Source organism: Rhodnius prolixus, unplaced genomic scaffold (genome assembly GCF_049639745.1).
Source record: "Rhodnius prolixus isolate KJV_2025 unplaced genomic scaffold, Rpr scaffold_10, whole genome shotgun sequence".
Lineage (NCBI taxonomy): Eukaryota > Metazoa > Arthropoda > Insecta > Hemiptera > Reduviidae > Rhodnius > Rhodnius prolixus.
The window spans coordinates 5,629,170-5,645,911 of NW_027411615.1; the positions used below are offsets into that span (position 1 = coordinate 5,629,170).

At 33.1% G+C, this 16,742-nt stretch overlaps 1 protein-coding gene across 6 annotated transcripts in view; it reads right to left on the reverse strand.

Moving 5' to 3' along the window:
- Nucleotides 1-31: 31 nt before the first annotated feature.
- The window catches only part of Utx (Utx histone demethylase), a 114,341-nt gene continuing 97,630 nt past the window's right edge, over nt 32-16,742 (reverse strand). For all 6 annotated transcript variants that reach the window (XM_074133815.1, XM_074133817.1, XM_074133818.1 and 3 more), the window contains 23 exons: nt 15,973-16,148; nt 15,667-15,795; nt 13,682-13,907; nt 12,437-12,537; nt 12,114-12,342; nt 11,886-12,021; nt 11,146-11,256; nt 10,804-10,959; nt 10,497-10,718; nt 10,274-10,417; nt 5,253-5,427; nt 5,041-5,145; nt 4,079-4,220; nt 3,623-3,852; nt 3,326-3,531; nt 3,125-3,238; nt 2,835-3,041; nt 2,412-2,548; nt 2,180-2,298; nt 1,889-2,099; nt 1,287-1,413; nt 360-530; nt 32-282 (listed from right to left, as the gene is read on the reverse strand). In XM_074133815.1, the coding sequence (XP_073989916.1) occupies nt 256-282; nt 360-530; nt 1,287-1,413; nt 1,889-2,099; nt 2,180-2,298; nt 2,412-2,548; nt 2,835-3,041; nt 3,125-3,238; nt 3,326-3,531; nt 3,623-3,852; nt 4,079-4,220; nt 5,041-5,145; nt 5,253-5,427; nt 10,274-10,417; nt 10,497-10,718; nt 10,804-10,959; nt 11,146-11,256; nt 11,886-12,021; nt 12,114-12,342; nt 12,437-12,537; nt 13,682-13,907; nt 15,667-15,795; nt 15,973-16,148 (3,601 nt within the window). In that variant the 3' untranslated portion in view covers nt 32-255. The remainder of the gene's footprint in view (nt 283-359; nt 531-1,286; nt 1,414-1,888; nt 2,100-2,179; nt 2,299-2,411; nt 2,549-2,834; nt 3,042-3,124; nt 3,239-3,325; nt 3,532-3,622; nt 3,853-4,078; nt 4,221-5,040; nt 5,146-5,252; nt 5,428-10,273; nt 10,418-10,496; nt 10,719-10,803; nt 10,960-11,145; nt 11,257-11,885; nt 12,022-12,113; nt 12,343-12,436; nt 12,538-13,681; nt 13,908-15,666; nt 15,796-15,972; nt 16,149-16,742) is intronic.

Below are 16,742 nucleotides of genomic sequence, written 5' to 3' on the forward strand. Positions count from 1 at the left end.
ATAAATACAGTCTTTTTTTTCTTTTTGTGAAGATGTTGGTTGCAGTCTTGATGGTAAAAAATAAAATAAGTCTGTAAGAACTATTAAAAGGGGAGAAAATTAAATATATAGTCCTTTTTCTCTTCTAAATAAGAAATAAGTGATATGTAAAATACTTCACTGAAAACGCCATTTAAAAACTGGTGGATTTTTTTTAGCTCCACGCACCGCTATTTTTTCATTTACACAATTAAAAATTTTCTTGCAGCAAAATTATCACGCTAATGATCCACTTGGGCTTTGCTGAAACAGAAATGAGATTATTTTAAATCATTAAAAAACTTTGAAAAAAAATTAAACAGAAAAATTATAATTATTACCACAGGATGTAAATTAAAATTGTCAAATACGTCCATTAATTCGGACATTCTGTATTCTTCAAGACAGACAAATCCTTCTAATCCTGGTGCTTGTTTTCTAGCACAGTCCAAGCAGTGCACCACGTGCCTTTTCTCTTGTTCTCTGATGAATAATATATTAAATACTTCCATCTGAAAATAAGAAATTCATATTAAAAACAAAAACAGAGGATACGCACGCAAAATGCACGTGTACGTACTGTAGTACAACTAAAGAAATCACGAATCCGCCCTTAAAGCGAATTAACGTTTTTAGAAATGGTGTGGAACTAATCAACCGCAATTTGACAGTAGTAGAACATCCTCCCTACTAAAAGTCGCTATCTTTTTTGTTCACTCGGTTTCTCTTAAGTGCCTTTCAAAAATATTTCAAGGATGTAAAGTAGCACCCCGTCATTAAATAAGTCACCAATCAGAATAATGTTGAACGTTTTCTACTTTTTGGGTTAAACAGTAAACAAGGATCGGCGGTTCTTTCCATTTCTAAATTTTTTCCCTTCTGGTGATGTCATAAAAAAGATTGCAGTGATTAGTTCATTTAACGACTAGTGCGACTAATTCTTGGCGATCTCTATTGTTCCAGTGAATACCCCTCCTTATTATACAGGAGAAGTTACTCTGACAAGATGAAAGAAAACAACCTTCTTTCTGATTGCGTTTCGAGCGCTAGTTTGCGATATACGACCTTTGGTACTAAAACGCTGGAGGAGATAGTATGCATAATCTGAGTTTATTGACGCCCTACGAGCAAAAACTCTCGTAAAGGACTTCTGGATTTGAATTTGGGCCTCTCTCCAAGTTCTGAGTCCAATGCGTCCAAATCTAGAACTAGCTCATTCCTGCTCTTATGATTACCATCAATTTTAACTTGAATGTTAACTAAATTACCTCACACTGTCCACAATAATGGGACGCCTCATTCTTCCCTCTTCCATGAAAACGAACTTCAACACCTTTTGCTTTGACAAATTCTAAAGTAAGGGCACAATGTTTTAGAGTTCTCAACAAGCAATGCCTAAAAATAAAAACAAAGTGAAATTATTTTCAAACATACGAAGATAATTCAATTTTGCAAGCAAGTACAATTCAAACCAATTCTAAATTTGTTTTCAAATTAAAACATCCGATTAACATAATAACTGCAAAAAGAAAGGTATTCTTGGGAATAATATCATTATTATAAGTGTTGCTTATAAGTGTTAGGTTAGGAAACCCGCAGGGTAGCCAAAAACCTTGACAAACTAGTATTAAGTAATTTTCTTTTTACGATTACCATTTAGCATGTTGATGCAGAGCAAGCCTTCTGAATAGAAGCGTAATTGTATATAGTTTTGTATTCACAAAAACTTAAAGAGCGAAATTTTATTTGGACGTTGATAAGAGCTAATATTTATTTTTTCAATTATCCCTTTTGAATGTTGTTTGTTAGGTAGTTACGTTCAAAATATAGTCATTTAATAAATTAGAAAATAATGTTAAAAATTACTTACTTGATTAGTTCAAATAATTTTGGATCAGAAACTTTAATATTTCTAGCTAAATTCCATGAAAGATGAACCATTGGCACAATACTTTTGAAACTCTGCAATTTATTCCATTCGTACCTTTCAATGGCTAACTGATATTGCCTGGCAGTAAGTGGACCAACATTCCAGGCTATATTATTGCACCAACCAACCGCTTGTACCCAATGTACACAACCTTCAGCAAAATAATTCAAGAGAATGATCAAAAAAATAAAGTTGTTAAGCGTTTCTAACAAATGATAAAAGAATACTTACCAGAATTAACCCAAACTAGATCGCCAGGACGTTGTAGAAATCTGTAGACTGGGACATTTTCATCGAATAAATCTTCCAAACAAGGCCACCAAGAACCATGTAAATAATTCAAGCTATACCTGGAAAAACATATAATTATAAAAGAATATATAAGCATACAAAAAAGTATTTATTATTATTAATCTATTTTATTTTGAGGAAAAAATATAGATAAACAATATCTTCATTCTACCTCTCACATAGATTATAGATGACTCCCCAGTAAGCATCCGGCACGGCAAACCATTCACAATCTCCTGGCCCAATGTTTATGTTGATTGAGCAAAAATTGTTATTTTCCTGATGACCTGGCGTCCTACTTCCAGGTACCTAACATAATTTAATCGATTTTTTTTAGGAAACACAACCTTTTTTTTCTGAAATTATTAAATTACTTTAAATATGGAACAAAAGTTGATTACAAAGGAAGAAGTTTCAAAGTTGATCACAGAGGAAATGAAAATATCCAAGACTTAGTGAAAATAAAAGCTTGTGGATCAAATAAACTCTCAAGGTGATTGTGCACATCTATTATGCTCATCTCAATGGTGCCAAGTGAGACCACTTGGATCATCTAAGACCATCGTAATGGCAGAAAGTAATGACAATAATTTACCTTCATATATAGCTGAACAGTGTTCATGCCAAGAATCACATGCCCAACGTGCGATAACATATTTCCAGCTGACACAACCCTAGCAAATGCTGGCAGTTTCATTAACTCTTGCAGCTGTGGTCGCCATTTTCTTTCATCTGAAAGATCTACGTTAGTTCCGAACCTCAACATTTTTGATCCAGGTGGTGCTTTTAGTCCGGGTACCCCCTATAAAAAATTAAAAAAAAAAAATCTATAAATATTATTCAACGTCAAATTTTTTGAAATAAACTTTCTAATAATTTACAAACAGTGGAAGTTTTCTTCTTCTTTACAACATTTCCCGTAGAATCTTTTGAATCAGAATCAGAGAGATTACTGCTAGGATTGGTTGGTACAATTCCAGCGACTTTTTCTCGTTCTTCCTTTATGTTTGAAAATAAAAAAAAATAAAAAAAATTATTTCTAACAAGATATTAGTTAGGTATTTATAAAATAAGATGAAAACATACTCTGAGACTGTCTTGAAAGCTGGAAGCTTGATATTGAGCATATTTTGCAATGGTAGTGTGAGATCGATGGCTAATACAAGACCATCCCCTTCCACCCAATTGTGGATCCCAATTTTCATCAGATGTCTGCTGAACCTGCGTTCTGACCTCTATCATATGATCAGGATTGGCTTCAACTAATGTCTTAGTTGAAAACAGTCCAAGATCTTTATAAAAAAAAAAGAAAAAACGAATCAAGTACAATAGAAATTAAGACTACTCTATTTACAGTGTTCTATAATTTGTTAAAAAGTTTACCTAATTTTAATGCTGCAGCTAATCCTCTAATAACAGCTATTGGATGTTTAAGGCAGAATTCTTGTAATTGTGGACTGAAAGCATCTTTCTTATTTTCAAGATAGACACTAGGTGTAGGAGGAAGCAGTTGTTCTTTGGAGAGAATAGTTGAAGGCGGAGGAGGCGGTGAAGGTGGTTCGTCATGGTCGCTGACTACATTACAACTGGGAACTCCTCCGAGTCCGCGGCCCCTTTTTATTATAAGAATAACATGAAATTCTCACAAAAACGTTACCAGAAGATTAATTTTGGCACGATAAGTATGAAAAAGCCAATACTCATATCCTTTAAAGCTTTTCCATTAAAAACCAAATGAAATATAGCCTAATAGTTTTAATTTCTAAAATTATACTTCAAGTATAAAAGTTCCTCAAAAAAGTATTAATTGAAAATATATAATTAAACGTTCCAACTTACTTGCAAGCTTCAATAATAGTTTTTGAATCCATATCAATAGAAAATTCAACATCTGGTTGGACATCCAGCAGATTTCCTATATGGATTTTTTTATTGTCTATAGAGTCAATTTTTGTATCTATTTCAGATTTAATGCTATTGGCTGAAATAAAAAGTTTATAAAATATTTAAATTCTGAATAAATTTTTGTTTATAATTATAGTGGATTGTTTTAGAGGTAAAATATTTAGTAAAAATGTTCATTCTATCTAATTTAAAATTCTTTGTCGTTTGTTTAAATGCAATTCTACAAATTTTTCATCTGCGTTCAAAAGATTACATACAATTGTTTTTGACAGTACCTATATGAAAGAATGTCTGCTTTCATTGCCGTACTAGGCAGAGAGTTGAGTTAAACGCAACCAACAAACAGAGATGCCCTTCAATGAGCAGAGCACTTCCAGAGCAATAATATCCCGCTTTTGTTCAATTTCTCCTAAAAATTACATTAAGCTCAACCTTGAATCTTATTTTCTCCTTTTAAATACAAAGATTAATCCTTCATTAAGATGCCGGTTTTAATTTTCAGGAATAATGGTAGCACATTTAAAGTTTTTTGTTTCTGCACAATCAATTCTTCAATTAGGATTTGGTAGAATCGCTACGATTAGAAATGAACTTAGAGAGAGAGGGAATTGCAAATGTCTCAAGTGTTAAAAAGTATAGAGCATCTGCCTTTATAATGAAACGATCTCTTTGATATATTATTTTTATTTGGCACGGTTTTAAATAGCCACGGTTTTAGTGCATAATAGCAGCGGATTTTTTGTAATAAGAGAAGAGTAAATGTGACGTGACTAATTTAAATATTTTTTTCTATGTTCATTGCAGGAAGTATTCTTATCACTCAAACAAAATCCAAATTTACAATGCCTACACAATAAGTTTAGAGCAACTAAAGGAAAGCCAATTATAAATAATACCTGATCCAGGTCTAGAGCTGTTCGATGAATCTCTATGCCTTGTAATAACAGATGCAGGCGTTGTTGTTGGTGGTTTGCCATTTGAAAAACTACTTTGATGGTCACCTAAAAATTATTTAAAATTATTTTTCCAATTAAAAGTTTGATATTACAAGCACATTCATTTTTTTACTGAGTTAGATTACTTAAATTCATTAATCAACTTTGCTAACCTATTGTTTTGATATCTTCCTTTGTGTCTAATTCATCTGACGGAGCCGGTGATCCAAAATGTTTTAAAAGATCTTCTGCCAGTGAAGTTGCTATGTCTTTTTGTGAAAGTAAAGCTTGTAGTTCCTGGTCGCTAACACTGACTACATCATTGCTACTAGTCGTTGCACTGGTAACCTATTTCAACAAAACAAACACAATATCCTCCATTAAATAATGTATACGTTTCATGTACATTAAAAAAGAGAGAGATTAGAGAATGCTTTATCGTAGGTTTAGCACAAATCTGAACACTTACTGGGGATACGACTGAAAATGAATGTAAAATAAGAATTCAAATACTGAAATTTTGTCTACATGTATATTATTCTACGTGAATAATAATTAGGGTTGCAGTTTTATCAGAGAGCATTAAAATTCGCTCGCCAATTTTGAGAGTATGCTCCTACTACACCCTAAATTTAGAGAAAGCTAATTAAACGTTTACTTACATTAGAACAAATAAATAAATAAATGCTCTCAGAGTAAAGTAAATTAGAAGGTGATTTAAATTCCCTGACAAAAACCAACAGTTTCTACGTTGGCCAATGAGAACGAGCAACTTAAACAGACTGAATTAAATGATGCAAAGCAGAAACACTCTCACGAACCATCTCGATTCTCATTTGGGTAAATGACAATTCTTTATTTTCAAATTTCCAGCAAAGCCGAAATATAAGTAAGACATTTATTTAAAGGAAAATTTAGAGGTGGTAAAAACTTATAATTGCCAAACATTACACATTTGAGGCAAGCCTTTAATATCCCAAACCTCCGCACTTCCCGAAGTGCCATTTACATCCCTTGGGGTTTTTAGTTTTTGAGCTCATATGCTCTGTGTTCATATGCGCACGACCAGATCATCGTCTAAACCTTTTTTTTTCATTCGGATACCCTCAGCTAAGTTTTCCGAGTGAAAAAACTCGATATCTAAAATCTGACACGATCTCTTTGCCAAGAAAGAAAACCAAATCTTCTTCCTAACTTAAGAAGTTCAACTACGTAAGGGCTTAAACCTATCCTTATCCTTCCGATTGTATAATAACTAAATTATATTCATCACCAGTGACTACCCGGAATATCGCTTAAATCAAATAGCATTGGTAAACATTTTTATCAAACCACGATAATCGATATATGTATATCCATAATTTTTTATTAACTCTTGATCCGTCGTCCTGGTTTCAAGATTTAATTGTAATAATACGACCTTAGAAAGAAGATAAGTTCAAGGCGGCCAGCACATGAGTTTGCTGAAGCGGGAAGCTGTCAAGTCAAATCCAACCGCTAGTATCTCGAGCGGTTGCTGCAGAACTGGTAGTTTCTGAAGATAATGTTAGCCGCCACCTCCATACTATGAGAAAGGTAAAAAGGAGATATAGGATAGAGCCGAAAGAACTTATGTATATCTGACCAAATCGCTGAACTAGTTGAAAGTAATAGATTCATTAAACTTTTTAAAAATAGCCTCGGTATCTGGTGCTTTTTTTAAATAAAAAATTAGGATGCGATGAGAATTAAGTGTTAGTAAAATCCATAGATAGATATCGTATCGGAAACGGTAGCTGCAAGAAGGAAAAAAGACGATATTGTGCGTTTTCAAGAACTACGAAGACATAATTCAAGAGTTTTCTTCCAAGTACTTCCCATGCATTCTAACCTTTACTGCCAACCATTGCATGGAATGGTCTACATAAACAGTCTAGCATGATCTATCTTTGGTCTTTGAAAACAGGGTTTGTTTCATCAAAATAAATCTCGGCCACACTCCTGTATTATAGAAGAAATCAAAGAATTAAATGGCATTGATTTAGATCCACTCTACAGTCCAGGCATAGCTACTTCACATTACCTTTAGTATAAGTTCTTCACACGGCACACATTCTTTGTCATTTAAAATTGTGGAATTTAAAAATTTTAACGAAGTTGAAACTGGAAAGCAATGATTTTTTTTACAAACCCAAGGAATAGTGTCATTGAGGGACCCAACAACTGGTTCGAAGAAGATTACAACCAATCATTACATAGCTAAGATATTTCCATTAAAGGTAATAATACCCATCTAAGTTTATTTTATTATTGAAAATATTTGTACTTTCTTTTAATAATTATTCTAATCTAACTGAGGCATTTGAAAAAAAATTATAGAAATTTCTCCAATAATTTTTGCGTGTTTTCTTTCATTTTGATGGAGAGGTGCAATTCTAGTTGAAACTCGACAGGCAAATAATCAGCACGGAACTTTTTTTAGTACAACTGAGTGCTGTTCTGATCTCTTTAACAAAAACTTACAGTTTAAAATGTTAAGTATAAGGGTTGATTAAACGCCAAAAGGTACACAAATCAGCAAGTACCCAACATTTCATTAATACTTCATTGATATTATTTTAAGTAATTTTACTACATTAATTTTCATTAATATTTTTTTGAATTTATTAGATGTCACAGACCCTTATGCTGGCTATTTTAATCTACAAAATATTTGTTCAAGTAGAACACCATTTAACTTAGATTGACTGTAATAAGATAAATAAGATATGCATATTTTTAGGACAGCTAATTATTCCAGTATTTTACTATAAGTAAAATTAGAGGGACTACATTAAATTACAATTGAGAAATGAATAATTATTGTTGAATAATTTACTTGATATTACCTACGCGTTATTTGTGCTCACAAATACTTCGGAAAGACGAATTCTAGACTGAAATATTATTTTAAATCCGTGATTCAAATTTAAATAGAAGCCGACTCTGCCTTTGTCTTTTTTTACTTTAACGTGCATGTACATACATACGATATATGTGACTATTCAGAATAAAGAGCATAATAAAGATAAATCAGAAGAATAATTTGGAATAAAGCTAAAATAAAGTACCTATTTAATTACGAAAATATAATGTACATTTTATCATAATTATAACAAAAAAATAAAATATTATGAATGAACAAAGGGAAGGGATTAGCTATGCGGTTAGCATATTGGATTCCCACGTGGAGGTTCCGGGTTCGAATCCAGCTGCTGACCCTTAGATTTTCTCTTTCTAAGAGCTTCTTACAGCTCACTGTCCGGGTGATGGACAGAGTTGTCTGTAACGAGAGAACACTGTCCGGAGGCCGGCAGTGCACTGAAAAAAGCTCCGGGCGCCAATAACCTTGATGTTGACGCGACTTAAATCATAAAAGAAAAAGAAAATGAATGAACTGGCCAGCATAAGGGTCTGTGACATCTAATAAATTCAAAAAAATATTAATGAAAATTAATGTAGTAAAATTACTTAAAATAATATCAATGAAGTATTAATGAAATGTTGGGTACTTGCTGATTTGTGTACCTTTTGGCGTTTAATCAACCCTTATACTTAACATTTTAAACTGTAAGTTTTTGTTAAAGAGATTTTTGTACCTTTTGGATAGATTTTCTTATTTGTATGTTTTGCAAAGTTACATATCTGCTTTTCAGATTTTATTAAAATTGGGAATAATAAATTTAATTTTATCATTATAACCTGAAAAGGTGTTAAGTTGGAGTTACTACCACTGGACAGATCTTTTTAAAGAATGATTATAGTTGCGGTCCCCAAACCATCCTCAATAACAATTTTTTTGAGAAAGCGTTTTGAATAAAATAGGAAGGTAATTTGTACGTAAATAGCAAAATTAAACTGCGATTACAGTACTTCTCCCTAAAAGGCAAAGAGGCAAAGATTTTGAATCGAACTACAATTCATTGATGAAAATCGGTTCACTCATTGAAAATTTTAACGATTGCAATACTTCCTCTTAGTAGGTGTAAGAGCATGATGGCACTTCACAGCCACGTAGAGGAGCTTTAACCACTTCTTCTTACTAAATTTTATCAAAATCGGACTAACCGTTGTAGAAATATTGGTAATAATAGTTTTAGAAAGGGCCTTACTTGGGTGGGGCAAACTCCCCTCCTTATGAGGCACAGCGTCGAGACTTTTAAAGTGCAAATCTGTACAAAATTTCGATTCGAATGACACTTTATTCATGACAATCGGTTTACTTTTCGATAATTTGAAACGATTGATATACTTCCCCTTAACAAGTGTAAGAGCAGATCGTCGCTTTAATGTTACGTAGGGGAGCCCTAACCCTGTCATCCTACCAAATTTTATCAAAATCGGGCTAAGATTTACAGAGTAATTAATGATAATAATTTTGGAGGGGGCCTTACATAAAAGGGGCTAACTCCTCTCCCATTCCATGTACAGCGTCGCGACCCCCAAAAGGCACATCTACATAAAATTCCAAATCGAATGACATCTCATTCATGAAAATCGGTTCACGCGTTTAGGCGCTACGTTGTTTACAAAAAAGGTAACAACAACAACAACAAGAAGAAGAACAAGAAGAACAAGAACAAGAACATTTTTTGAAAATGCCGTTTTTGCTCATTTTGAGCATCTTTTTTCTCAATATCTATCAAATCTAGGTTGTTGCAAAAAAATTACAGTTATAAAGGAGGATTTGCCCTATATTTTAAAGAAAATTTGGGAATTTTATCTTTTATAGAAAAAGAGAAAAAAATTGTCAAAGTTGGGTGTTTTTCAACGTTACGCTTTTTCGTGCAGTTTTTGATGATCAACCCTTATACAACTGTCCTACCGGACAGTTTTAATAAATAAAAAAACAATAAAGATATTTTTTTTTAAAACCGCTGAAGGTGAAAGAGAGGTAGTTTAAGCGAGTAAAAGTTGCATATAACTCAGACTACTTGGATAATTATATTCAAGGCGCTAATTTTTACTACATCCAATAGCTTGAACATTAGTAAATGCTTATTACCTCATCAAGCTTATACTCAAGAGTAAATTTTATGATTACTAATTTTAATTTGTCAGAATTTATCACAGCTACATCCTGAACTAAGAAAGTACGGTAAAGGCAATTACGAAAAGTAAAAAAAAATATAAAACTGGTTCTCTTCCTTTCTTTCCCACTAACCCGATACATTACCTGGTTGAAATTTTGAGTTGACTGGTTGTAGGGAAACTGAGAAGGTTGAAACGTTGAAGCAGGGCGAAAGTTTGACGGCTGCACAGTTGTGGAAGCGGTACCAGGAAATGTTCCTCCACTTTCACTTTGCGGTGATACGGTTCCCTTTAAAGAAAAAAAAAAATGGCACTATTTATAAAGGAAGTGCATACAATTAAGTTTCAAGTAAAGGTAAAAAGTATACCTGTTGAGGATATGATTTAATGACCGACGTATGGTAACTTCCAGAAAATTGAGGTGGTGCTGCTCCCGAAGCTGCTCTTTGCTGTTGTGTTTGGGCTTGCTGCTGTTGTTGTTGTTGTTGTTGTTGTTGTTGTTGCTGCTGCTGTTGCTGTTGTTGAAGTCGCATCTGTTGTTGATGTTGTTGCATCATTCTGTACTGATGCTGAAGCTGTTGTAAAACATTCTGTTCAAACAAAAAAAAAAACATTTAAAATAATTTTTACTGTTTCACAATAAAATTAAATTAAATTGAAATAAAGAAATAATACCGTCTGCTGTGGGGTGAGATTGCTAGCATTCTGCTGAAGAAACTGCAACATCTGAAGCTGCTGTTGATTAAGATAATATGGAGGATTAGTGCCGGGAGTGGTGCTTATTCTACCGTTTGATGGGGTCACTACTCTTGAGACAGCTTCCTCACCCGCCTGCACAAGAATCCCACGTATGACATTTTATTTGTTAGAAAAATAGAAAATGTTTATAGTCAAGTATGAGCTTACGCCTCATAACCCCGTCACCTATTGATGACTGGACGTTAAGCCCCGCTTGAAAAAACAGACGATTACTTTACATTTATTTACTGGCTGTAAAAACTAAAATTAGATATTTACCTTAAATCTCTTATTCGCTTGCGCGTTCTGGGTACTCTGGGCAGGATATGGAGGCGGCGGGCCTTGAGGTGAGACCTGGTGATGCCCATTTGCGTTGTTAACACTTCCACTCTAAAACAATAAATATTAAAAATGAGCAAAGAAAAATAACAATATACCTATCTTTTTCCATGGTTTTATCCTCTTTTAAAATGAACACTTCCTTCTTTTTTACTAAATGTCTCAGAGATTTCTTTGTGGCCATGAAAACTGGTTACAATTTTAGGGTCGCACTATCCACCATCCTAACTACGCCGAGGGCCACCTATCTAGGAGGCTCTTTGATTTCAGGCTCGTGTGGTACTAAACTCAGTCCCACACCGAGGCAGATAGATGTAATCAAGAGCCAAAGGAAAGCGAATTAAGTTCATTCTAGGACTGTTGCCATAGATGACGGCTACTCTGCTTAATCAGGGCCGAATGGTTGAAAGATTTATAATGCGCCTGTAAGCTAGGCACTGCAGGCTCATCAGATATAAGTTGTGGTGGTGGTCACTGCAAATTCTGCTTGATCGCTTCATATCTTTAGGCAAGAGCAAGGACGGATTGTACACTAAATCTAAACTAACTGAACAAACTCTATCGTTGAAAATCATTGCTGCAGGCCGAGCCACATAAATGTTAGTCAAGGGCGGCTTGACTCGCGACCTGTTAGCAGACGTCACTACAGCATTAAAAGAAGTTTCACCATAAGTAATTACCTGCGATTTCTGAAATTGTTGTGAATTATTAATTCTTGGGCTATTGGACTGTGTTTGCTGCTGTTGTTGTCTTGAAGACATTTCAGCAGAAATTGGTAAATTCCATGCTTCTTCTATAGGAGGGAGTTGCCTCCTCCTGAAATTTATTTAAGAAAAAAAAAAAAACATTTTTATCTAAACAATAAACTAGCATAAAATATGTTTCACGGAATAAATAATAATAATTACTTGCTGGTTATGCTTGGCATTGGTGCGTTCCCCAAATGAGTCTGCAGGAACTGAATTCTTTGGGCAAGATTTGGGTTCATATGGGCGACAGACACCCTAGGAGAAATACTGGTTATACTATTCCTTTCTGGTTCTTGATTGTTGTTGTTATTGTTCTCTCCTACACGAGTAGCATTTACATAGCAAGCGTAAGCATCTTTTGGCTGATTACAACTTTCGTAAAGAATTCCTATTTCCACAACAGAAAAATAAATTAAATAATAGGAAATGATGTATGAGGTAATGAAAACAAATGATAAAAATAGTATTTAATCATCATTTACCTAGATTAGTCCAGGCAGCGCTGTGACTTTTATCTAATTGCACAGCACATATGTAGGCTTGCAACGCATCCATAGGTTGATTCTGCTGCTGATAAAGCACTCTAGGAAATAATAAAGGTTTAATTACTATTAAGTTAGAGAACTAAATAGTTTAATTGAAAATTTTTAAAGTAGGAATTTAGATTTTATTTATTTGAAATAATACTCGTAGATTTTTTAATGTAAATCTATTTCAAGCAGAATCGATTACTACTTGTCTATTTTGACACACTCTGGACTCTTACATTTCTCTTCCTTCTTCACGCAACAAAAATAGAAGAAATTTGAAAACGAGGCGGAATAAGGAGCTTCCACTGTCTGCCCTAACGAAGTGTAAAACCTTTTCCTCATCATAAGAACATTGGGCTCTCACCGGAGTCACTTATACGAGTAATAACTGCCTGATCGGGATTCCTTTTTGTCCAATACCCTGCCTTAGTGTAATTCCTTACTTTCGGGCAGATATTTACTCACAGTTTTTTTTTTCATTTTTTTAAGTTAAGACGTGTCAACATATTAGTTCTTTGTACCTCAGGGTCTTTCTCGGCGCAATGTCTGCTTTTGTTCTCAAATTATAGTCAACGGTAAGCTGGAAGATACTTCAAGGAATAAAAACTGTAAGGAGCAGCAGTTATTACTCGTATAAGTAGTGATCTCCGGTGAGAGCACAATGATCTTAACACTGAGCTAATATCTGCAATTTTTTTTTTTACGAGTATTATACTTTCTGAATTTGAAATTCATTTAGTACCATAAAATACAAAAAAAAAAAAGTGGCTGAAGCAGTCATTATCTGAATTAAACTTTGCATTGCATCTGACTAAAACGTGACTTAGATTTTGTATGTTGGAATCCAAGTATATATATACTATGGCAGTTTATGCCGGCTATGTTATATTTTAACAGAGTCTAATCTAAGGTTGTAATATCACATACATTTCCGTATAAGTGAGGAATTATTCTCGTCAATTTAGCAAAGCTTATTAAGCATGAGAATAATTGTACATCAGAGGAAATTATGATTTTCCTGTGAATGTTGATTACTTAATAAAAAGTACTACTTATCAATAAAATCTAAACAATAAAATGTTCCTATGAACTCTTGATATTAGTGGGATAGATTTCACATTAAACGATTTATGAGATCACCAAAACTACAGCCTTAAGGCACTTGCGAAGCTTATAAAAAAATTAAACAAAAATTACCCAATGGAGCACCATGTATCTGCATTGCCTTCAGACTTCTCTACAGAATTCCTATAGGCAACAAAAGCATCATGAACTTTGCCAACACTGGCAAAACACCTGCCCAATAGATAAAGCGATTGTCCAGATTTCGGATCAGCTTCAATAGATTTCTGCAAGCAAACTATCGCCTGGTTTTCTCTCGTATTTTTATCAGCTAAAATATCAACACAATGGTACATCCATCCTGTAAAAAGAAAAAAATAAAATAAAATATTTAAAAAAAAGGTAACTTCATTTAAATGTAATAAGCAGAATTGTAAAAGTCGATAATGCCAGCGGTAATAATATAATGATCCAAGTTAGAGTGATATAAACTGGATCAGGGCTTATTTATTTTAGAAAATTTATTCACGCTATATAAAATAATTTACAAGTTGGGGAAGTGCAGTTTTCGCTCACAGAGACCAGATATTTCCCACACAAGGAAGTAAAAACTCTTCCCTCAAGTGTGCAATGTTTCAATATCAAAAGGTACAAAGATTGCAAAAGATCACAAGATAAACTCTAAACCTAGACGAAAAGGCAAGTCACTGAAAGTTAGAATATTAGATTGAATGAGTTTCTTAAAATTAAGAAACAAATTAAAGAAGTTATATTGTAATTTAATTGTTTACAAATAATTCTTTTATATGATGATGCTTAATTACATTCTTTCCATAACTGGGAGTTGTAGGTAATGTACATATGTTGTTGATTACAACTATAACACTTGTAAGTTTTAAGTAAGTTATCCATTACTTTTCTGCAATTTATATAATTTTATGAGGAGTATAATTAGAAAAATATTCATCACTACCACTAAAATTGGCCACCGCGCCACGATGTTTGACCAGTACATAAGAAGGTTTCTCTTAGGTTACAGAGCAAGGATGACTAAAATTATACTAATTACGAGTATACTTTTAAATTTATAACAATAATTATTAATATTGTTTATTTAATCTATTAATTTTTTTTTTTTACTAATTAGCAGTAGTGCACAAATTGGAGGCTGAATAATTTCCAATCTCTCGTGATAATAATTTGAACCCTCTTCACTAAATTAAATGAATAATAGACCCATTATTTAGCAACTGCGAAAAAAAAAATTCGACTAGAAGCATTTAGTTATTGAGAAGACAAGTATTTATAAGGATAGGTAAGTACAAGATTCATCCAGGAATAGAGCCTATGAATGAAATTCTAAATATATATATTTATATACATATAAACAAAAGAATTCTGGAATTAAAAGAAATTAATAAATGAATATTTCGCAATTTATAATCCCTTTTTGCGAGCTGTAAACCATGTAAGTTATTTTGGGCTAGTTTGGTAGGATATGCATTCATACATGAATATTCTAATAAACCTATTTTCACATTAATTCAAACTTAATTCTTTTTTACTAAACTTTTCTGAAAGTTGGTAAGACAACCTACATAACTTTTGGAAATTTTTTAAAAAGAAATTCAACTTTTTCTCTCATGTATTGCGGAGGAATAATCTGTCGAATCAAAACTTCTGAAGTTTAAACTCACTCGACTTTCTCTTGGTTCAAGATTTTAGGTGCAAATTTACACATTCATAGTGGTATATGTTGAGCAAATTTGGTGAATAGCTAAGAGCCTTTTCCCACTGCCTTTATAATAAGGGTTTGTTTCAACCAATCGTATGACTTTCTAGACAAAAACGTTCTAATGACTGCACATTTTTCTAAACTATAAAAAGAGTTCAGGTATTTGGAACCATTTCTGGCAAACGTTCTACTGATTCTTTTGACTACTATGACCAGAACGTGCGAGCACGATGAGGAATGTTTTACAGCCAACTCTAGTCAGTAAGTCCAAAAATCAAAATCAGTTTTCTCAATATTACATGAATCTTTATAAAAAAAATGAAAGATTTTCAATAGCCAACTGAACATTACTATCTTGTTACGCACGTAGCAGCAATATACACACCTAACTGACGACAGATATCAGCTTTAAGGTTTATTGGAAGATCTTTTTCCTTCAGTAGTTGTTCATAATTTTCCTTTGCTGATTTATATTTTCCCTGTACCTCATACAGATGAGCTATATGAAACTTGACTGTAAATAAGAAAAACTTGTTAAAAAGGTTTGTACAATATTAGACTATAATTATTATAGTGAAATTCTATAGTTTATTAGTCTACAAAAAGTTAATTCTTTAGTGAATCTATATCGAAATCTCTTTTTTATTTTTGTACAATCAATTAATAAAATTAAATAAAATCTGAAACTTACTTTCAATTTTTGTAAATGTGCAAGGGCTGGCATCAATTAAAGCTAACTGTAAATGTTTGAGAGCAGATTCCCAATCATTGTTCACTTTGAACATCAACCCCAACCGCAAATGAACTTCATTGGCTCTTTGGAAGCTTGGCTCGACATATAAAACTTGTTGTAAAGCTTTCACTGCCCTGTAAACAAAACAGATAATGAATAATTTTGAATTTTTAAAGGTTTTTCTACAATGTGCTTTTTATGATCAACAAGAAGGTATTTTGCTTAATTTGAAGAAATGCTTAGAAGTTAATCTTGAACTTTTATTTTCTCTTTCATTACTCAGTTGAAAATCAATTCCTAACGCAATTATTTAAGATGTTTAATATTATTGGATACAAAAATAATGATTTTCTGTGCAAATTGACCAACAATTGTTAGTTCTGTTATATCGGGTACTCGCAAGATCCCTGAAGCATTGGTTAGACCATTTTCTCCACGTGGAAATCACCAATCAAACTTTGAGATCCATTAAATAAATTATCAGAAATCCAAGTTAATAGATAACCTGAAAATGGTGAAAATCTAACATATTTTTCTTTTGAAGTGATTCTAAAAATGATTTTAACAGTACATCATTGGGTGGACGGAGGTGAGGAAGAGCTGTTACTAATAACAGAAAAAAACCAAAGAAATAAGTACAAAACTACGTCCTTGAAAGGGCAGGCAGGAAGAGGCTCGGAATACTGGCAGGTGCTAAGGCGGAAACCGGTATCCACTCAGGCAATCCA